Source organism: Meriones unguiculatus, chromosome 17 (genome assembly GCF_030254825.1).
Source record: "Meriones unguiculatus strain TT.TT164.6M chromosome 17, Bangor_MerUng_6.1, whole genome shotgun sequence".
NCBI lineage: Eukaryota > Metazoa > Chordata > Mammalia > Rodentia > Muridae > Meriones > Meriones unguiculatus.
Genome location: NC_083364.1, coordinates 90,904,385 through 90,926,764, shown reverse-complemented (window position 1 = coordinate 90,926,764; position 22,380 = coordinate 90,904,385). Strand labels below are relative to the sequence as shown.

At 38.5% G+C, this 22,380-nt stretch overlaps 4 protein-coding genes and 1 pseudogene across 4 annotated transcripts; 2 read left to right on the top strand and 3 right to left on the bottom strand.

Annotated features, from left to right (window-relative positions):
• Positions 1-757: 757 nt before the first annotated feature.
• Positions 758-1,294, bottom strand: LOC132648802 (keratin-associated protein 13-1-like). Its single transcript, XM_060371341.1, has one exon. The coding sequence runs from the start codon at positions 1,280-1,282 to the stop codon at positions 758-760; it is 525 nt and encodes a 174-aa protein (XP_060227324.1). The 5' UTR covers positions 1,283-1,294.
• A 5,712-nt stretch (positions 1,295-7,006) lies between these two features.
• LOC110543715 (keratin-associated protein 13-1-like) lies at positions 7,007-7,474 on the top strand. Its single transcript, XM_021629961.2, has one exon. It carries the CDS (start codon positions 7,007-7,009, stop codon positions 7,472-7,474), a length of 468 nt encoding a protein of 155 aa, XP_021485636.2.
• A 1,501-nt stretch (positions 7,475-8,975) lies between these two features.
• LOC110543714 (large ribosomal subunit protein eL33-like) lies at positions 8,976-10,666 on the top strand (annotated as a pseudogene).
• A 2,980-nt stretch (positions 10,667-13,646) lies between these two features.
• LOC110543713 (keratin-associated protein 13-1-like) lies at positions 13,647-14,183 on the bottom strand. The gene has a single exon (XM_060371339.1). It carries the CDS (start codon positions 14,169-14,171, stop codon positions 13,647-13,649), a length of 525 nt encoding a protein of 174 aa, XP_060227322.1. The 5' UTR covers positions 14,172-14,183.
• Positions 14,184-21,269: 7,086 nt separating this feature from the next.
• On the bottom strand, positions 21,270-21,806 carry LOC132648801 (keratin-associated protein 13-1-like). The gene has a single exon (XM_060371338.1). The coding sequence runs from the start codon at positions 21,792-21,794 to the stop codon at positions 21,270-21,272; it is 525 nt and encodes a 174-aa protein (XP_060227321.1). The 5' UTR covers positions 21,795-21,806.
• Positions 21,807-22,380: the final 574 nt, after the last annotated feature.

The window sequence follows — 22,380 nt, the reverse complement described above, 5'->3', positions numbered from 1 at the left end:
TCTTTTTGAGTTATTATTCGTCAAAATATCTGCCAAAAGTTAAGGATGAAAGAAGTTTTCCAGTGATGGTTGAAAAGGCAATAGTAAAGAGTAAGTGTGGAAATAACAGCAGGACACAGAGACTGTATTACAACACTGGAAGATTTAACAGTTGAATCCAAGTTGCTGTGTAACAAGGTTGAAATGTATTAGAAGCTAAGTGTGATGGGTAAAAGAATCTGAACCTATAATTCAAGGAAGTGCGTGCACCTATAAACTCCATAATGCAGAGCTCTGAAACCAGATGAGCAGGCTCATGGGAAATTCAGCAAGTCACACTCTAGTTGAGCCTTGTTGTTTGGGCAAGAATGATGATCTTCATAGAACTGGCAACTGCCAATAACAAAAAGCAAATTAATGTAAAAGTATGTCCCTGAATCCAGCCAGATAATCACACTGATCTTAATTCAGTCTTCTAAACCATAAGTGCAAAAATAATCCGTGAAGTAATAATGAGAACAATACAGGAAAGATCAGGTTGCACAAGTTTATTAGATAAATTTTTTTTTCATTTTTCAAATGTTCCAGGATAGAAAGCAAATAGCATCTGAATATATCAACATTACAGAGTAAAGCATAATTTTGGGTTACCCACTAATCTCAGAATCTGCTGGATTTTAGAGAATAAAGGAGCTATTAATAGAAGGATGAAGGAAAATTGGTAAGTTTAAGTAGGAAAAAAAATAGCACAGACATTGACAAATGAGAGCATAAAGACTTAACAGCTGAATCCATAGAGGCCTGATCCACAGATTGGTCTGTAACAAGGTTGGCAGGAACGGGAAGAGAAGAAGCTTGGGTAGCAATATCTGGACCCATAACTGAGGGAAGGGAAGCCAGACACTCCACAATTCAGAGATCTGAAGCCACTGGATCCACAGCCCCTGGAGTAGCAGCTTCTAGATCCATAGCCTAGGGAACAGCAGCTGCTGGACCCAAAGCCCAGAGACCCAGAATATGTCCCCTGGCAGGGACTGCAGGGTGTGCAGCTCCTGGGGTAGTAGCAGGGCATCTGGCAGGGCCTGGACACTACACAGGACCTCTGGCAGCTGGTGGGCTCAAAGCAGGTCTCCTGACAGCCCCTGCTGAGAGAGGAGCCCAGCTGGCAGGTGCTGGGAGAGCAGCTGGTGGTGGTGTAGACCAGGTTGCTGGGGTAGGAAGAGCCACAGGAGGATCCTGAGGAGGGCAGGCAGCGCCTAAAGGAGCGGGAGGAGTAGTTTCCAGAGCAGCAGCTGTAGGCCATGTTGAGTGGAGATGTGAGTGAGCTCAGCTGGATGTAACAGGGAGAGCCTGAGTTTGAATGTCACCCTGAGGAGGGCTGGGCTTATATACCCTCAGTACAAGGTGTGGTGCCCAGCAGTGTCACCCTTCATGCATTCCTGTGCTTCCTGGTTTACAATCGTGCAGTTGTCTGTGAATAGTTTTCTCAAAAGTGTATTTATGAGTGTTACAATTTTCTTATAGCTTTGTCGGTGAGCTGTCGCTATGTCATAGATGCCATGACGGTTTTGCATTGTTGCTTATTCATTGTGTCTAGGAAAAAAAAAAAAACCCTCCTTTCCTCTTAGCCATATTTTTTTGTCTTTGTCCAGGTGTTCTGAAGAATACACTTTTCTTCCGTAGGAAGAAAAAGGAGTGATGTGAGGACTTTGCTCTTCTTTTTGTTATGGAATTGGAAGCATCACTTTGGGTTCCTTTTAAAATGTACCTATTGCCATCGCTTCTCATTTTCTAAAATTAGTTTTTGTGATTCCATAGCATATTTTATGTACTTTACCTCCACTAACTAGGACAGAGTAGGTGCAAAATAAATTGAGATTAAAGCTAAAATGAGAGGAAAAAAATGAGCAAAATAAATTGAATGGGATCAAAGCTAAAATGAGAAAGAAAAAACAATGATTAAAGCTGTGGTGACAGCTAAGAGTTTTGAAGTAGAGTCATGAGGACAGGACATATCTGGACCTTAGGAATGGAGTAAGCCTTTCACATCCTGTGCAACTGCCATGGCCTTAGGTGACACCAGACTCTCATCTGAATTTGTACCAGAATGGGCTAGTCCGATTGAACCCTTTAAGGAACAGAAGGCTCAGTTGACTATTGTCCTTCATATTGTGGTTTCTGTAGAAATTTGGTTTGCATGAACTGATCCCAAGTAGTGACTGAAAGATAGCATTCCTACAGGACTCAGATGTCCAACTGTAATACAGGGTGAAGCTCATGGGACCTCAGCAAAGGCTGTGTGGCTCCTGGGGACTGTTCTTTTTGATGAACCCACTTTTAAGGGGGATTTTGGAAAAGAAAAACAAATTCAATGATGCTCAACATATCTAATCATACACAGCATTGAAAATCAAAATGATTTTGGTACATATCAGAGAATTCTGATATACATTTTGTCTTCAACATGTCATGCAGGGTTGAGAGAAGAAATCATTTCAATTGTTTTGCTTATTTATAAAAGCTCAGGGTTTTATTTTGGAAGCTGTGTTCAGACTAAATCTAAATAATATGTATTAAGTGTATATTCAACAGTTCTTAGACTCTTCCAGGAGTAAAAATAATATAACAAGACTTGTTTAAAATTATTGTTTAAGCAGGTGAAGAAATGTGTTGTGTATCAATTTCACCAATACATTTTATTTGTTTTAAGTCATGTCCATTTATGAAAATGAAATGTTTTATATATCAAAGCCTAAAGAATAACCTAAAGTCTGAATATAAATATTCAAATTGTAAATTATGATCCAGTGAAATGGAGACTTTTAAATGATGATGATAGAATAGAGATGGAAGCAGTGATTGACAAGCTATGGAAAACCTTGGTTTCCAAAAATACCTTGAAATACACAGGTTTTTCAAATTTACCTTTTTCCATGTTAAGCGTTGGAATAGTGCCGATTTGGCTGGACAATATCAAGTAATGTGCTCATCACAATCACAAATGAACTTAATCAAAGGACTCTCAATCTAATTTCAAAATGTGTGACCTTTGTCATCACTGTCACAACAGTCGTAAAGCTTTGAAAAGCTTTATTAGAATTCCTTGGACCAGATTATGCAATCAAATTGTTGGATTCATGTTTTTGAAAAACTTACAACTCAGATGTCCCTCAACTGAGGAATGGAAACAGAAATTTTGGTACATATACACAATGAATGTTACTCAGCAATTAAAAAAGAAAAAAAAAAGGAAATCATGAAATTTGTGGGTAAATGGTGGGAACTGGAAAAGATCACCCTGAATGAGGTATCCTAGAAGCAGAAAGTCACACAGGATACATATGCACTCATTAGTGGATATTAGACATATAATATAGGATAAACATACTAAAATCTGTACACCTAAGGAAAGCAATCAAGAAGGAGGACTCTGGCTAAGATGCTCAACCTCCATTTAGAAAGGCAAAGAGGATGGACATCAGAAGAGGGGAAAAAACAAGGAACAGGACAAAAGTCTACCAGAGAGGGCCTCTGAAAGGCTCTACCCTGCAGGGGATCAAAGCAGATGCTGAGACTTATGGCCAACCTTTGGGCAGAGTGCAGGGAATCTTATGACAGAAGTGGGAAATAGTAAAACCTGGAGAGGACAGGAGCTCCATAAGGAGAACAACAGAACCAAAAAATCTGGGCACAGGGGTCTTTTCTGAGACTGATACTCCAACCAAGAACCATTCATGGAGATGACCTAGAACCCCTGCACATATGTAGTCCATGACAGTTCAGTGTCCAAGTGGGTTCCATAGTACTGGGAACAGGGACTGCCTTTGACATGAACTGATTGGCCTACTCTTTGATCACTTTCCCCTGAGAAGGGAGCAGCCTTACCAGGGCACAAAGGAAGACAATGCAGCCACTCCTGGTGAGACCTGATAGACTTGGTTCAGAAGGAAGGGGAGGAAGACCTCCCATATCAGTAGACTGGGTGAGGGGCATGGGTGGAGAAGGGAACGGAAGGGTGGGGTTGGGAGGGGAGGGGGGCTGCAGGGGGCACACAAAGTGAATAAATTGTAATTAATAAAAAGAAAAAAGAAAAACTTACTATGTCTAATATAAAATAGATTTTTATCTTATAGTAGATAATACTGTTTTCATATACATTGGTGTGTTATTTGCTATACTTTAGTTTGTTTCATTTTTTTTCTATAAGCAGAGGTGAAAAAATAACTCCATAATATTGATGTGGGTGAAAATGATATAAAACAATTGCTTTCCTATGCATTAGACAGATACATCAACACATTATCTCACCTGGTAAGATTAAGTGATAATTTAAAAAGCATCAGTATTTCAATTTTGCTCTCATGAATTGTAACTGTTATGTGAGAAGGACAGGATTAATCTTAGCAGAAAGTAGATGTAGCTAGATAAAAGCTCCAAATGAAACTTTTTTAATCATTTCATTTTTTTTTTAAGTGTACTTAGCGGGAGGAGGAGATGAGGGAGGGATTGGGAAGGAATGAGGGAGGGGGCTACAGCTGGGATAAAAAGAAAATAAACTGTAATTAATATAAAAAATAAAAAATAAATTAAAAAATCATTTGTTTATATTAAAACCTTGCATATAGTATATTTTGATAATTTTTTCTTATTCGCACATGTACTAGCAGATACTCAATATGCACCCAATCTCTCTCTGTCTCTCTCCATCTCAATATGTAAACAAAAATATAAAGTATATGTGCAAAAAATATATGATAAAAAAAATCTTTACCAATCACACACTACATTAACACCCATCTTATTTTCTATTATCTATCAACAGGTTTTATTTATTTATTTAGTTAGTTAATTTAACATATATATTTTTTTCATTAATTACACTTTATTTACTTTGTACCCCTCCTGTAGTTCCTCCCTCCTCCCCTCCCAACCCCTCCCTTCTTCCCCCTTCTCCTTGCATGCCCCTCCCCAAGTCCACTGATAGGGGAGGTCTTCCTCTCCTTCCTTCTGATCCTAGTCTATCAGGTCTCATCAAAAGTGGCTGTACTGTCTTCTTCTGTGGCCTGGTAAGGCTGCTGCCCCCCCTTAGGGGGAGGTGATCAAAAAGCAGGCCAATCAGTTCATGTCAGAGACAGTCCCTGTTCCCATTACTATGGAACCCACTTGGATACTGAACTGTCATGGACTACATCTGTGCAGGGGTTCTAGGTTATCTCCATGTATGCATGATTAGATGTATTAACATTGTGAAGATTTATTTTTCTTCTCCAGAACCTTCCCTTGTAAGAGGATCAGAACCATAAGAAAAACATAGCTTAATCCCACATTGCAGAGTGTTTGTGACTCAGACTCACTTCTGTCACTTGTGATCACAAACCTTCAATTATTGCCTTCTTCTCTATATTTCTGGGTCGAATCTCATTTGCCTTTTCTTGGCTTATATTTTAACCTTCCTTTTTTGGCTTTTAATTCTTCATTTCCTTTTTTTAATTTTTAAATTTAAAATTTTTATTTTTAATGAAATTTTTATTTATTTTTTTGCTTTAATTACATTTTATTCGCTTTGTGTCCCTGCTGTAATCCCTCCCTCATTTTATTTTTTATATTAATTACACTTAATTCCCTTTATATCCCAGCTGTAACTCTCTCCCTCATTCCCTCCTAATCCCACCCTCCCTCCCTCATTTCCTCCCATGCCTCATTCCAAGTACACTGATAGGGGAGGTCCTTCTCCCCTTCCATCTGACCCTAGCTTATCAGGTCTCATCAGGACTGGTTACATTGTCCTCCTCTATGAGCTGGCAAGGCTGCTTCCTCCACAGGGGGAGGTGATCAAAGAGCCAGCCACTGAGTTCATGTCAGAGACAGACCCTGTTCTCCTTGCTAGGGTACCCCCTTGCAGACTGAACTGCCATGGGCTACATCTGAGCACAGGTTCTAGGTTATCTCCATGCAAGGTCCTTGGTTGGCATATCAGTCTCAGAAAAGACCCCTGTGCCCGAAATTTTTGGTTCTGTTGCTCTCCTTGTAGAGCTCCTGTCCTCTCCAGGTCTTTCTATCTTCTCTTTCTTTCATAAGATTCCCTGCACTCTGCCTAAGGTTTGATTATTAATTTCAGCATCTGTTTTAATACCCTGCAGGGAAGACTCTTTCAGAGGCCCTCCATGCTAGGCTCCTGTCTTCTCTCCTGTTTTCTCCTTCTTCCAATGTCCATCCCGTTTGCATTCTGAGTGAGTATTGATAAAATTACCCAGGGTCCTCCTTCTTTCTTAGCTTCTTCAGGTGTATACATTTTAGTATGTTTATCTTATATTATAGGCCTAGTATTCACTTATTAGTGAGTATATGACATGTGTCTCTTTCTGCTTCTGGGAAACCTCACTCAGGATGATCTTTTCTAGATCCCACCATTTGCCTGCAAATTTTCATGATTTCCTTATTTTTAATTTGTTATCCTGATACTAGAGTTAGCCACATAGAAAATGTTATGCTACCCACATAGAATATTGGAAGAAAATGAGAAGGATGGGATAAGTAAGGTCCGTTTTCAGTAGGTTGTCTAAGAAACACAAAGTAATAATTCCAATTCATTAACAAAAAGAACAGTAAATTACTCTCATGATACACACCATAAAGAAAATTATTTTCCTAAAACAACATATGACAAAACACATAAAATTCATGTCAAGAGGAAAGGGTGGATTTTTTTGGGGGGGGCACATGATAGAAAATTGTTACTGTAAAACTTTCATGGCATGTCTGGCATAGGATTAGCTCATCATCTTTTACTTCAATAAAGTGACAACACCTATAAACATGGTGAGCAGAGGACTATTCAAATGCAGCTGCAATTACAGAGATTACTGAGTTTCACATTCGTAAGCCAGGAAGCACGAAAATATGTCAGGATGGCTGTTTTGGGTACCACACCTGCTTCTGAGAGTATATAAACCCAACTTCCACAAGGTTGTCTTCAAACTCAGAATCCTCTCTGTTATATCCAGCATAACTCACATCTCCACTCAACATGGCCTACAGCTGCTGCTCTGGAAACTACTCCTCCCGCTCCTTTGGGCGCTGCCTGCCCTCCTCAGGTTCCTCCTGTGGCTCTTCCTACCCCAGCAACCTGGTCTACACCACCACCAGCTGCTCTCCCAGCACCTGCCAGCTGGGCTCCTCTCTCAGCAGTGGCTGTCAGGAGACCTGCTTTGAGCCCACTAGCTGCCAGAGGTCCTGTGTGGTGTCCAGGCCCTGCCAGATGCCCTGCTACTACCCCAGGAGCTGCACACCCTGCAGTCCCTGCCAGGGGACATATTCTGGGTCTCTGGGCTTTGGTTCCAGCAGCTGCTGTTCCCTGGGCTATGGATCTAGGAGCTGCTACTCCAGGGGCTGTGGATCCAGTGGCTTCAGATCTCTGGGTTATGGTTCTAGACTCTACTACCCAGCATTCTTAGCTTCTACATCATTTCAACCTTCTTATGGATCAATCTGGTAGTGGGTTTTAGGAATTCAACTTTTAAATAACTATATTCTTGTAATATCAAAATCAAATTATGTCATGTAGACAATATTTAATTTTCATCTTTTGTATTTCCACTAATATCCTTTTTTCATCCACACCTTCCAGGTGTGTAATCCCTTAGTATGCCTCAAATTTTATGCTGTTTAAATATATATATATATATACATATATATATGTATATATATGCTATTTATTGTTTGTTCAAACCTACTTGAATAATGAAATTTTAATTCAATAAATCTGGGCAATATGAAGCATTATTAGGTTGCCTTTATGTTTGCATTTATGGATGGGGTGACTCAATTAAATATCAATACCTTTGTCCAGTTTGATTTTGAGAGAAAATAATTAATTATTTTTGGCATGTTCATTTTTTTGTACTAGTGATTCTTTGGAATAGTGTAGTATGAGTTGCAAAAATGTTCACAAAAGTGAGAGGGCTTAAGATGGAAGGATATAACTTCCTGTACTATAATTAAAGTACAGGTTTGGATAAAAAAAAAAAAAAAAAAAGGTGTCAGGACTGAGCCACACAGTAGAAACTGTGGTCTGAGGGGTAATGTGAAGCGACTCAGACTTCCTGAGTTCCAGTTCAGTAGTAAGGAAGGAGGAGAAGTGAGGATGAGTTCATAGCTGCTCAAATGTCATTCATGTCTGGAAAGCCATAGTAGAGGTGACAAAAGAGAGTGGCTGCCTGTGGAGCTCACACACCCAATCCATCACTATTTTGGTGGTGACATTTGTTTGTAAATTTGGTAGTATTCATTTCTTGAATTTAGGTTCATCTCTGTGTATTGTATTTGTGTGTGTGTGTGTGTGTGCATGTACCTTAGAATAGTAATGTCCTCCTAATGAAGTTTGTTTAATGAATATTGTGGTGTACATATCTTCTAAAACATTTTGATTGAAAGATGATTTTGTCAGATATTAGTTAATTAGTTAATCTAAAACTACATAGTTTCTAGGCCCATATCTTTAAAATATTGGTTTTCATCCTTTTACCCTAACGCAGTGTTCATTGGTAATGGCAACATGCATTCCCTAGGGACAGAAAAGTGACAGGTTTTGGGTTTATAGCCTAATTGCTTAGTTAGCAAGTTTTTTACTTGAAAATGTAAAATCATTTACTTATATCTCAAAAGTTTGTAAATTATCATTTTGTTGTTTATAGAGGACTCTATTCTTATGATTTACTGATTTGGTTTTTTTCACTAACTGCCTGTGTCCCTTTGAGTGTGTTTCATCCTTCTCCTCAGTCCAAATAATTCCTTCAAATATGCTCTGTAACACAGGCTTGGGGATTATAAATTATTTATTCTGTTTCTACTGTAGACAACTCACATGTTTCTGTTAATTTAATAGATAGTGTTTCTGGGTATAATATTATGAGTTGGCAGTTCTGTTATTTTAGAGGCATAATTTGAATTGCATCTTTCTAAGAACTCATAACCTTAAAGGTTTATATCCAATAATAATGCACTATTTCAATGAGCCTGTCTTTGTCTCTTTTAGATTTCAGTACAGTTTAATTTTTTTCTGTGTTTTTGGTGTCTTCCCTAAATCTCATGGTATTTCTCTGCCTATCCTGTAAGTGTAATCATTTATAGGGCTCTTGTAGATATATAAGCATCTCTTTATTTATATTTAAAAAGATTTCTGTTAGAATCTCCTTCTTCTATGAATACAATTTGAAAATATTTCCCACCATCTTTTTCCAAACCTTTTCTGTGCTCCATTAATATTCCATTTAAAATATTATCATTGCAGTTTACTGGGTTTTCCAGTTCCTACTGTTTTTCACTGGGGCCTATCATTATATTTTCCTCATAATCTATTCTTCTAATGAGACTTTCCACAGAGGTTTTTGCTAACTTATTTAATCTTTGTTTCCAACATCTTTTCAGCATAGGTTTTCTTTAGCAGTTCTGTTTCTTTAACCAAATCTGTTTTCCTGATTTGAATTAGAGTACTCATTTCACTCAGGTACCTGCTTTTGTTCTTCTTTTGTATATCTATATCTTTGTTCAGTTGTTTGAGAAACGTAAAAATCAGTAATCTGAATTATTTGTCGGGAATTTTTTCTAGGTCTTTTTCATTAGAATATTGACAATAATGTGTTGCTTTTGCTTCTATACTGGGACTTGAGCATCTAGCACATTTTGTTGGATATGCTTATTTTTAAAAACAACAAAAAATTATTCTTCATGGAAAACTCTAGTAGGGATGCACTAGCTCAACAAATAAAGGAAAACTGAAATAATATTTACTCATTTCCTTTTAATCATAATAGAGTAAATCAGCTACTTATCAGTGATCATGGAAACCAGAAAAAACATACAAACTTATGGAGCATATACAATATACTACTAAATGATAATTGTGACACTGAAGAAATGAAAGTGAGAAAAAAAAATCACTGGAGTCACATTGAAATGAAATCACAACATGCCAATATCTTTGGGACATAAAAAGTCTTTACTGCTCTTCCTGCCATCTTGGCACCTGTGAAGGCCTGCTGGAAATAGGACTTCTAAGCAGTAGATGTGTCCAAAAGGCTGTGGTGCAAGGCCATCTTTGCTGGCTACAAGCAAGGTCTCTGGAACCAGAGAGAGCATACCGCTCTTCTTAAAATTGAAAGTGTTAAAGAGCAGGCCAATCAGTTCATGTCAGAGACAATTACCTCCCCCTGAGGGGGAAGCAGCATTACCAGGCCACAGAAGAAGACAATGCAGCCACTCCTGATGAGACCTAATTGATGAGGATCAGAAGGAAGGAAAAGAAGACCTCCCCTATCAGTGGACGTGGGGAGGGGCATGCATGCAGAGGGTGGAGGAAGGGAGGGATTGGGACTGGAGGAGGGAAAGAACCACAGGGGGGATAGAAAGTGAATAAAGTGTAATTAATAAAGAATTTTAAAAAATTGAAAGTGTTTATGCTCGAGATGAAACAGAATTCTACCTAGGCAAGAGATGTGCTTATGTGGATAAAGCAAAGAACAATACAGTGACTCCAGGAGGCCACACAAATAAAACCAGAGTGATCTGGGGAAAATTAACTGGGGCCCATGGGAACAGTGGCATGGTTCCTGCCAAATTCTGAAGCAACCTTCCTTCGAAGGCCACTGGACACAGAATCCATGTGATGCTGCACCCTTCCTGGATTTAAACTAATGAAAAGTAAATAAATAAAAGTGGATTTGTTAAAAAAAAAGTCTTTACTAAGAATAAATTTTATAACACTAAATCATCAAAATTTTGAATGATGTAAAATCAGTGACTTAAAAATGTACTCTACAGCATAGAAACAACAAAAAAGAACTAGAACTATAATATAGGATAAACATGCTAAAATCTGTACACCTGAAGAAGAAGGACCCTGGGTAAAATGATAAATCCTCACTCAGAAAGACAAATGGGATAGACATTGGAAGAAGGGGAAAACAGGAAACAGGACAGGAACCTACCACAGAGGGCCTCTGAAAGAATCTACCCAGCAGTGTATCAAAGCAAATGCTGAGGCTCATAAACAAAATTTGGGCAGAATTGAGGGAAGCTTATGAAAAAAGGGGGAGATAGTAAGACCTGGAGGGGATAGGAGCTCTACAAGGACCAAATACATCTGAGCACAGGGGTCTTTTCTGAGACTGATACTCCAACCAAGGACCATGCATGGAGATAACCTAGAACCCCTGCTGGGATGTAGCCAATGGCAGCTCAGTATCAGAATCCAGTGGGTTTCTTAGTGAGGAGACAGGGACTGTTTCTGACATGAACTCAGTGGCTGGCTCTTTGACCTCCCCCACTCCCAAGGGAGGAGCAGCTTTGCTAGGTTACAGAGGAGGACATTGCAGCCAATTCTGAAAAGACCTGATAAGCTAGGGCCAGATGGAATGTAATGAGGGCCTCCCTTTCAGTGGACTTGGAGAGGGGCAGGGAGGAGGTGAGGGAGGGAAGATGGGACTGGGAGGGAATGAGGGAGAGGGGCTACAGCACTGATTCAAAGTGAATAAATTGTCATTAATATAAAAAATTAAAATCGAAAACAGCTTTATGACAAGTTTGCAAAGTGTTTCAAATAATTATTTTATTCCAGCAATTTTATTTCACAATCCAATCCAAAGAATCCTAATAAAGTTCTCCAAACCTTGTTGTAGTTGTGAGGATGAAAGCCACAAGTACTGAGATGTCATGATAAATTAAATAAGTGAAAATCTTGTGATGAAATACATTTGCAATCATGATAGGCATACTAGACTAGGTGGGCTTATTTGCAATCAATTTGCAATATTCAAGAAAAAGAAAAATAGAAAAAAATATATATTCAATTACATATCTGTGTGTGAGAGAGAGATTATGTGTGTGTATTAGGGAGAGTATGTGTGTGTTCCAAATACCAGTGGCAATCAAGGTTTTCCCAAGTTATTGAATCATTGCCTTAAACCCTGGTGTGTCATCATTATATTTCAGTTTTTTTTAAACTTAAAGTATGATTACACTTGTTTTATAAAGCAAAGCTTTTACAAGCTTTTCTTGATGACTTCCATATTCCATGTCATTTCTTTTTTTTTTTTTTTTTTTGCTGTTTCTCACATTCTATATATTTTTTTCTAAATACTGTTACACACTGTCCTCAAAGGCTGTTACATGGCCTCAACATTGGTCTACTACTGTCCCTCAAGAACAAGAACCAAATGAATAACAAACTAATTAACTTGTGGAGAGATGCCACAGAAGTTTGGCAAATTTCCTATTATTGTTTACTTGGTTCTATATTATTGAAAGGAACAACTAATATAGATCACATTCATTTTAAATATGAATTAAAAAGGATACTAATAACAATAGTTCAAATGAATTACACTGTCCAGAAAAAGGTTTCTAGAAATTTCTTTCTAAAATGGCATCAAATAATTTCCTATTAATTTGTCATATGTTATAATGGCTAAGGTGTTTTTGTGAAACAAATTTGCTTACCTCCCTTAAAGCTTTATCTGTAAATCTGATTTTTTAAAAATCTGCATACATGTTGATAATGTTATTTTTCTTTTCCCAAACACTCCCAGATTTTCCCCATATCTGTCCCAATCCAAATTCATAATATTTCTCCTCATCTCACTCAAAATCAAAACATTAAGAATAGAAATCAAAAGAATAAAAAGTAATAACGCTAATGAGATAGATGTCATAAATCAAATCAATTTGTGTGAAATGATTTCCCAAAGCACCAGAGACTTTAGATAATATAAGACATATATGTCTTGTAGTTGACATATGTATATGGATAGATATATGACTAGGGATATATATTTAAAAGTCAAAAAGAACAAGGAACAAATGTTCCTCGGGTTCAAATTATTCCAGGATTTGATCTAAAACACTGACAAACTTCAAATCTGTTATCTGTTTTATTTTTCTCCTGTCTGGAAGGGTTAAAAAGGGTTGTTTCTCATCTTCTAATGGTTAAAAGAGAGTTCTTTATCGAGTGTCACCCTGATCTATATAGCTTGGTCACAGGTGATCACACACAGGCCATAGCACACAATGTTATGGGGGATTCCACAGCTTCTATAAACACCCTCTCACCTGAAATGAACTCAGTGTATTTTGGGTACTCACCTGTGCACCTCAAATTTTACACAGAAGGACCTCCTGTCACTTCTCCCTTTAACAGGAGAATCCAGGAAACAATGAGCTTCAACATTCAAACATAGAAGGTGGGGAAATGTCTCTTCCTGTACGAACACAGGAGCAAAAACTCCAATAGTCTTTACAAATGCCTCCACAGTCTCTAGAATATTGGATTCCAGCAGGTAAATATAAAAACACCAAAATACATATGTTTGATTAATTTTTACTTTTGTGAAGAAATAATAATGTGAACAATACAGGAAATATCAGGTTGTACAAGTTAATTAGATGAAATTTTTCATATTTTCAAATATCCCAGGATAGAAAGCAAATATCATTTGTATATATCAACATTACAGAGAGTAAAGCATAATGTTGGGTTACCCACTGATATCAAAATCTGTGGGAATTTGGAGAATAAGGTAAATGTTATAGGAAAGGTTGAAAGAATAAGGGTAAGGGTGAAACAGGAAAAATACAGCTTTAGAGCAGAGCCTGACAAATGAGAGCATAAAGACTTAACAGCTGAATCTACAGAGGCCTGATCCACAGATTGGTCTGTAACAAGGTTGGCAGGAACGGGAAGAGGAGAAGCTTGGGTAGCAATATCTGGACCCATAACTGAGGGAAGGGAAGCCAGACACTCCACAATTCAGAGATCTGAAGCCACTGGATCCACAGCCCCTGGAGTAGCAGCTTCTAGATCCATAGCCCAGGGAATGGCAGCTGCTGGAACCAAAGCCCAGAGACCCAGAATATGTCCCCTGGCAGGGACTGCAGGGTGTGCAGTTCCTTGGGTAGTAGCAGGGCATCTGGCAGGGCCTGGACATCACACAGGACCTCTGGCAGCTGGTGGGCTCAAAGCAGGTCTCCTGACAGCCCCTGCTGAGAGAGGAGCCCAGCTGGCAGGTGCTGGGAGAGCAGCTGGTGGTGGTGTAGACCAGGTTGCTGGGGTAGGAAGAGCCACAGGAGGAACCTGAGGAGGGCAGGCAGCGCCTAAAGGAGCGGGAGGAGTAGTTTTCAGAGCAGCAGCTGTAGGCCATGTTGAGTGGAGATGTGAGTGAGCTCAGCTGGATGTAACAGGGAGAGCCTGAGTTTGAATGTCACCCTGAGGAGGGCTGGGCTTATATACCCTCAGTACAAGGTGTGGTGCCCAGCAGTGTCACCCTTCATGCATTCCTGTGCTTCCTGGTTTACAATCGTGCAGTTGACTGTGAATAGTTTTCTGAACAGTGTATCTATGCGTATTACAATTTTCTTATAGCTTTGAACTGTCGCTATGTCATAGATGCCATGACGGTTTTGCATTGTTGCTTATTCATTGTGTCCAGGAAAAAAACCCTCCTTTCCTCTTAGCCTAATTTTTATGTGTTTGTCCAAATGTTCAGAATAATACCCTTTTCTCCATACAAATGAGGAATTTGCTCTTCTTTTTAATTAATAAATTGGAGGTATCAGCCCAGGTTCTCTTTGAAACCTTACCTTTTGTCATTATTTCCTAGGAAACAATATTTCTGACAGGAACTCAATGGCAGGCTCTTTGACCTCCCCACCCCCCAAGGCAGGAGCAGTCCTGCTAGGCTATAGAGGAGGACTTTGTAGCCAGTTCTGAAGATACCTGCTAAAACAGGATCAGATGAAAGGGGAGGAGGGCCTCCCCAATCAGTGGACTTGGAAAGGGGTAGGGAGGAGATGAGGGAACGAGAGTTTTCCAGGGAATGAGGGAGCAGGATACAGCTGGCATACAGAGTTAATACAATGTAACTAATAATAATAATAATAATAATAAATGTATATTTAAAAAATAAATAAATAAATGCAAAGTAAATAAAGAAATAAATAGATAGTGTCCATTTATTACAGTGAAATGTTTTCTAAACCAAGGCCTAAAAATAACCTAAAGTATGAATATAAACATTCAAATTATAAATTAAGATCCAATGAAACTGATACTTAATGATTGTAGAACAAAAAGAAATGGAAGCAGTGATTGACAACCTATAGAAAAACTTTGGTTTCCAACATTACTTGAGATATACACTTTTTTCACGTGTACTCTTTCCATGGTAATTGTTGGAATAGTGCCATTTGGCTGGACAATATCAAGTAATGTGCTCTTCACAATCACAAATGAACTTCCTCATATGATTTCAACCAATTTTCAAGATGTGTGACCTTTGTCATCACTGCCACAACAGTCATAAAGCTTTGTAAAGTTTTATTAGGATTCCTTGGACCAGATTATGAAATCAAATTGTTGGATTTATGTTTTTGAAAAACCTACTATGTCTAATATGAAATAGATTTTTACCTTACACTAGGTGATACTCTTTTAGATTGTGATCAATGTGTTATTTGTTATTACTTTAGGTTGTTTCATTTCTTCTTTAAGAATAGATGAAAAAAACAACTCCACAATATTAGTATGGGTGAATATTATTTTTAAAATATGCACTACTCTGCATAAAATAGATACATCATGTATTATCTTATCTGCTAAAATTAAGTGATAATTTTTAAAGCGTCCTACCTCAAAACTCTGCTATACCACTCCTGGACATTTACCCAAAAGATGTTCCACCATTCAACAAGGACATTTGCTCAACTACTTTCATAGCAGCTTTATTCATAATAACCAGAATCTAGAAACAACCCAGATGTCCCTCAACTGAGGAATGGATACAGAAATTGTGGTGCATTTACACAATGGAATACTACTCAGCAATTAAAAACAATGAAATTAGGAAATTTGCAGGCAAATGGATGGAACTAGAAAAGATAATCCTGAGTGAGGTAACCTTGAAGCAGAAAGACATGCACGGTATATACTCACTTGTAGGTGGATAGTAGCCAAAAATATTGGATATACATAGTAAAATCTATAGACTTAAAGAAGCTAAACAACAAAGAGGACCCAAGAGAGGATGCTTAAATCTTATTCAGAAGGCCAAACATGATAGACACAGGAAGCAATGGAAGAAGAGAAACAGAACTGAGACCTATGACAGATGTCCTCTGAAAGGCTCCACCAGCAAGGGATCTATGTTGATGCATAGAGTTACAGCCATACTTTGGGCAGAGTTCAAGAGGTCTTATGGAAGAAAATAATGAGGGTCTGGGGGAGGGGAGGCTGGAGAGACTGATGCACTAACCAAGGGCCATGCATGGACTGGATCTAGAAGCCCTACTCAGTTTTAGCCCATGGCAGCTCAGTCTCCAAGTGAAATCCCTAGTAAGGGGGTCGGGGGCTGTCTCTGACATGAACTAGGTTGTCTGCTTGTTGATTACTTGCCCCTGGCAGGGTGACCTTATCAGGCCACAGAGGAAAAGGATCCAGGAAGTCCTGTTGAGACTTGGTAAGCTAGGGTCAGATTGCAGGGAAGCAGGGTACTTTTTAGTGGACTAGAGGAGGGAGCTAGGGAGGGAAGAGGGGTGGACCAAGAGGAGATGAGGGAGGGAGCTACAATCTGATAGAAAGTGAATAAATTGTAAAAAATAATAAAATAAAAATTAAAAAAATATTGCTCTCATGAAGTGTATACTGTTATATGACGACATCAAGATTTAGGTATAGCGAGATACAAGCTCCAAAATGAAACTCTGACTCTAATCTTTATTTTCATTTATTTATATTGAAATGTTTTATATAGTATATTCTGGTCTATTTCTTTTTCATTCCCCAAATTACTAGCAGATCCTGCCCATTCATCCAGTTTCACTCTCTCTCAATATAGCTATATCTCAAAATGTAATATATTACATATATATACACATATATGTACATACATATATAACATATGGAACTGAGAAAAATTTCTTTATCAGCCCCACACTACATGAACAAAAAAGCATCCATCTGATTTTTTGGTATCTACCAACATTTTTCTTTTTAACGGTTTTCTTTTTGATGTATTAAGGTTTTGCCCATTGTTTTTCTTCTCCAGAATCTTCCCCTTTGAGAGAACTCAGAACAAAGAGAAATAATTCAGAGTCCCATGTAGCCAGGTGGTTGTGACACAGATTGAGTTCTGTCAAACTTCACTTATTGTCTTCTTCTCTATCTTTTGGGGTTCAATCTCATTTGACTTCTTCTTGGCTTATATTGCTTTCTTGCTACTGGAATTAAGACACATAGAAAATGTTATGTAATCCATGTTAAATATTAGAAAATTTGTAGGATGGGAATAAGTAAGGTCCATTTTATATTAGATTCCATAAACAGCACAAGATAATGATTCCAATTCATTAACAAGAACAGCAAATTACTGTCTTGCCACAAACTGCAAAGAAAAGTATTTTCCTCATAACATCCTATGACAAAATACATAAAATTTATGTTAAGAGGAAAAGGGGAATTTTTATGGGACATTAATAGAGTAGTCATTACTGTAAAACAGTCATAGTATGTCTAGCATAGGAGTAGCTCATCATCTTTTACTTTAATAAAGTGGCACCACCCATAAACATGGTGAGCAGAGGACTATTCAAATGCAGCTGCAATTACAGAGATTACTGAGTTTCACATTCGTAAGCCAGGAAGCACGAAAATATGTCAGGATGGCTGTTTTGGGTACCACACCTGCTTCTGAGAGTATATAAACCCAACTTCCACAAGGTTGTCTTCAAACTCAGAATCCTCTCTGTTATATCCAGCATAACTCACAGGGAAGAGAACCCTTGATGCAGCTTGATGAGCTGAGATGGATGGGAAAGGAAGCTTCATTTTTTTCTGAGGAAGAGGGGAGAAGAAAGGAGGAGAGAGAGATGGTAGGACTAGGAAGGGAGGATGGAAGGGACTACAAGGAGTAAAATGAATGAAATAAAATAAAAAAATAAAAGAAAAATAACACTGAAGATAAACCATAGTTGTCTTCAGGGCAAGTTTGCCAAGTATTTCAAATACTTTAATTCTAACAATTTGATTGGACAATCTGATCCAAAGAACCTTAAAAAAGCTCTCCTCCACTGCTGGTGGGGATGTAAACTTGAACAATCACTTTGGAAATCAATCTGACACTTTCTCAGACAATTAGGAATAGTGTTTTCCCACGATCCAGCTATCCCACTCCTATGCATATATCCAAAAGATGCTCAAGTACACAACAGGGACATTTGCTCAACCACGTTCATAGCAGCTGTCTTCTTAAGAGCCAGAACGTGGAAACAACCGAGATGCCCCTCAATGGAAGAATTGATATAAAAATTGTGGTACATTTACACAATTAAAAACAAGGAAATCATGAAATTTGCAGGCGAATGGTGGGAACTAGAAAAGATCATCCTGGGTGAGGTATCCCAGAAACAGAAAGACACACATGGTATATACTCACTTCTAAGTGGATATTAGATATATATTATAGAATAATCATAATTAAATCTTTACACCTAAAGAAGCTAATGAAGGAGAACCCCCTTGTAAGATGTTCAAGTCTCATTCAGAGAGGCAAACAGGATTGACATCTGAAGAGGGTGAAAACAAGGAACAAGAGAGGAGCCTACCACAGAGGGCCTCTGAAAGACTCCATGTAGCAGGGTGTTAAAGCAGATGCTGCATTGTCCTCCTCTACATCCTGGAAAGCCCACCACCTTCACGGGGAGGTGGTCAAAGAGCCAGCCACTGAGTTCATGTCAGAGACAGTCCATGTTCACCTTACTAGGGAAACCACTTGGAGACTGAGCAGCCATAGGCTACATCTGGCAAGGGTTCTAGGTTTTATCCATGAATGGTCCTTGGTTGGTTTCAGAAAAGACCACTGTGCCTGGATATTTTGGTACTGTTCCTCTCCTTGTGGAGCTCCTATCCTCTCCAGGTCTTACTATCTCCCCATTATTTCATAAGATTCCCTGCACTCTGCCCAAAGTTTTGTTATGAGTCACAGAGGAGGCCAAAGTAGCCAGTCCTGATAAGCTAGGGTCAGATGGAAGAAGACGAGGACCTCCCCTATCAATGGACTTGGAGAGAGGCTTGTGAGGAGAAGAGGGAGGTAGGGTGGGATTGAGAGCGAATGAGGGAGGGGGCTACAGCTGGGATACAAAGTGAATAAACTGTAATTAATATAAAAATAAAAATGAGATTCTGAGCCCATGGCAACTCAGTCTCCAAAGGGACTCCTTAGGAAAAGGAACAGAGATGCTGTCTCTGATATGAACTCAGTGGCTGGCTCTTTGCTCAGCTCTCCCTGATGGGGGAGCAGCCTTACCAGGCCACAGAGGAAGACAATGCAGCCAGTTCTGATGATATCTGATAGGCTAGGATCAGATGGAAGAGGAAGAGAACCTCTCCTATCAATGGACTGGGGAAGGGACATGGGAGGAGAAGAGGGAAAGAGGATGGGATGGGGAGGGGCTGACAGAGGGGGCTACAGGTGTGATAAAAAGTGAATAAATTGTAATAAATAAAAAAATGTAAAAAGCCACAATTTAGAATTTTGTCATGAAATACATTTGCAATGATGATAGTCATGCTAAGCTAGGTGGTGTTATTTCCAAACAATTTGCCATAGTCCAGCAAAACAGAAACTAGAAATGCAAAAAAAAAAAAAAGTATGTGTTCCAAATAACATTTGAAATCAAGGTTTTCCAAAGTTAATAAATCATTACCTTGATCCGTGGTATGGCATCATTTATTTTAGTCATTTTTTATATTTACATTATAATTATACTTGTTTTAGGAAGCAAAACAATTTCAAAACGTTTTCTTTGTTGATGAGCTGCATATTTCATGTCAAATTTTTAATCTTTTTCTCAGATCATATATTTATTTTCTTCTGAATCCTGTTACAATATTGTACTCCATGGCTGATATATAACCTCATCATTGGTCAGCTCTCTTTCAGTATAACTACCTAAAACCTATTAAATAACCAGCTAACTAAAACTAGGAAGCTATTTGCAATATTGAAGAGGTGTCAAAGTTTGGCAAATTCCCTATTCTTGTTAATTTGATTCCATATTATTGAAAAGAACAACTAACATTGATCACATGGATTTTAAAATAAAAATGATAAAATAATGATAACAAATATTTTAACAAGTGACACATCTCAGAACGAAGGCCCTGCAGAAATACCTTTCTAAAATTGCATCAATTTCTTCCTATCAATTTATCATTTTATAAAGCTTAAAACTATTTCTCAAACAAATATGTTTACCTAACTTTAAGCTTTATCCTTAAATATGATTTATAAAATTCCACAATATATTTGATCATGTTCCTTTCCCTTTCCCAAATGCTCTCAGATTTTTTCCACTTCTGTCCCAACCCAGATTTCTTCTTCTTATCTAAAAATCAAAACATAATAAATAGAAAACATAACAAACCAAAAAGTTGAGGCTCATCAGACAGATGTAATAAATTTAATCAATTTGGGTGACGTGATTTCCAGAAGAGGAGAAACAACAGAAATTTAGACATATATATGTGCATATAAACATATATACGTGTATATGACTAAAAGTACACAAACAAGAAATGTCTGCCCTGAGAGTTATTCAAAGCAACTTTCTCCTGACTAAAAATCGACAATCAAATACTAGATGAAGGTTTTGCCTGTGTACAAACTTTACACTGTACATTATGCTATTTCTTATTCTTGGTGTTTGCATTTTTAGTTCACAACCTAATTGCTTTGTTGTTTGGCTCATCAGAAATTCATGTACTTTAATCTCTGGCAAGTCACACTCTAGTTGAGTCCTGTTGTTTGGACATGAATGATGATCTTTACGGAGCTGACAACTTCCAATAAAGAGAAGCAAACTAATGCCAAATTATATGTCCCTGAATCCAGTCAGATAATCACATTGATCTTATTTCAGTCTTCCAAACCATAAGTGCAGGAACTATGAGTGAAGTAATAATAATGTGAACAATACAGGAAATATCAGCTTGCATAAATTTATTAGATAATTTTTTTATTTTTTCAAAAGTTCTTGGATAGAAAGCAAATAGTGTCTGTATATATCAACAGATACATAAAATTCAGAGAGTAAATCATAATTTTGTGTTGCCGGCTAATATCAGAATCCATTAGATTTTGGAGAATAAAGTAAATGTTATAGGAAAGGTTGAAAGAATAAGGGTAAGGATGAAACAGGAAAAATACAGCTTTAGAGCAGAGCCTGACATATGAGAGCATAAAGACTTAACAGCTGAATCTACAGAGGCCTGATCCACAGGTTGGTCTGTAACGAGCTTGGCAGGAACGGGAAGAGAAGAAGCTTGGGTAGCAATATCTGGACCCATAACTGAGGGAAGGGAAGCCAGACACTCCACAATTCAGAGATCTGAAGCCACTGGATCCACAGCCCCTGGAGTAGCAGCTTCTAGATCCATAGCCTAGGGAACAGCAGCTGCTAGACCCAAAGCCCAGAGACCCAGAATATGTCCCCTGGCAGGGACTGCAGGATGTGCAGCTCCTGGGGTAGTAGTAGGGCATCTGGCAGGGGCTGGACACTACACAGGACCTCTGGCAGCTGGTGGGCTCAAAGCAGGTCTCCTGACAGCCCCTGCTGAGAGAGGAGCCCAGCTGGCAGGTGCTGGGAGAGCAGCTGGTGGTGGTGTAGACCAGGTTGCTGGGGTAGGAAGAGCCACAGGAGGATCCTGAGGAGGGCAGGCAGCGCCTAAAGGAGCAGGAGGAGTAGTTTCCAGAGCAGCAGCTGTAGGCCATGTTGAGTGGAGATGTGAGTGAGCTCAGCTGGATGTAACAGGGAGAGGCTGAGTTTGAATGTCACCCGGAGGAGGACTGGGCTTATATACCCTCAGTACAAGGTGTGGTACCCCACACTGTCACCTTTCATGCATTCCTGTGCTTCCTGGTTTACAATCGTGCAGTTGTCTGAGAATAGTTTTCTCAACAGTGTATTTATGGGTGTTACAATTTTCTTATAGCTTTGTCAGTGAACTGTCGCTATGTCATAGATGCTATGACGGCTTTGCATTGTGGCTTATTCACTGTGTCCAGGAAAAAAACCCTCCTTTCCTCTTATCCATTTTTTTTTGTCTTTGTCCAGATGTTCTGAAGAATACACTTCTCTTTTGTAGGAGTGATGTGAGGACTTTGCTCTTCTTTTTGTTAGTGAATTAAAGCATCACTTTGGGTTATTTTTAAACCATACCTGTTGCCATCATTTCTCATTTTCTAAAATTAGTTTTTGTGATTCCATAGCATATCTTATGTACTTCACCTCCGCTAGCTAGGGCAGAGTATGAGCAAAATAAATTGAATGGGATTAAAGGTAAAATGAGAGAAAAGA

Coding starts and splice junctions, on each gene's coding strand:
- LOC132648801 (XM_060371338.1), bottom strand. CDS start 21,794: ATGGCCTACAGCTGCTGCTCTGGAAACTACTCCTCCTGCTCCTTTAGG.
- LOC110543713 (XM_060371339.1), bottom strand. CDS start 14,171: ATGGCCTACAGCTGCTGCTCTGAAAACTACTCCTCCCGCTCCTTTAGG.
- LOC132648802 (XM_060371341.1), bottom strand. CDS start 1,282: ATGGCCTACAGCTGCTGCTCTGGAAACTACTCCTCCCGCTCCTTTAGG.
- LOC110543715 (XM_021629961.2), top strand. CDS start 7,007: ATGGCCTACAGCTGCTGCTCTGGAAACTACTCCTCCCGCTCCTTTGGG.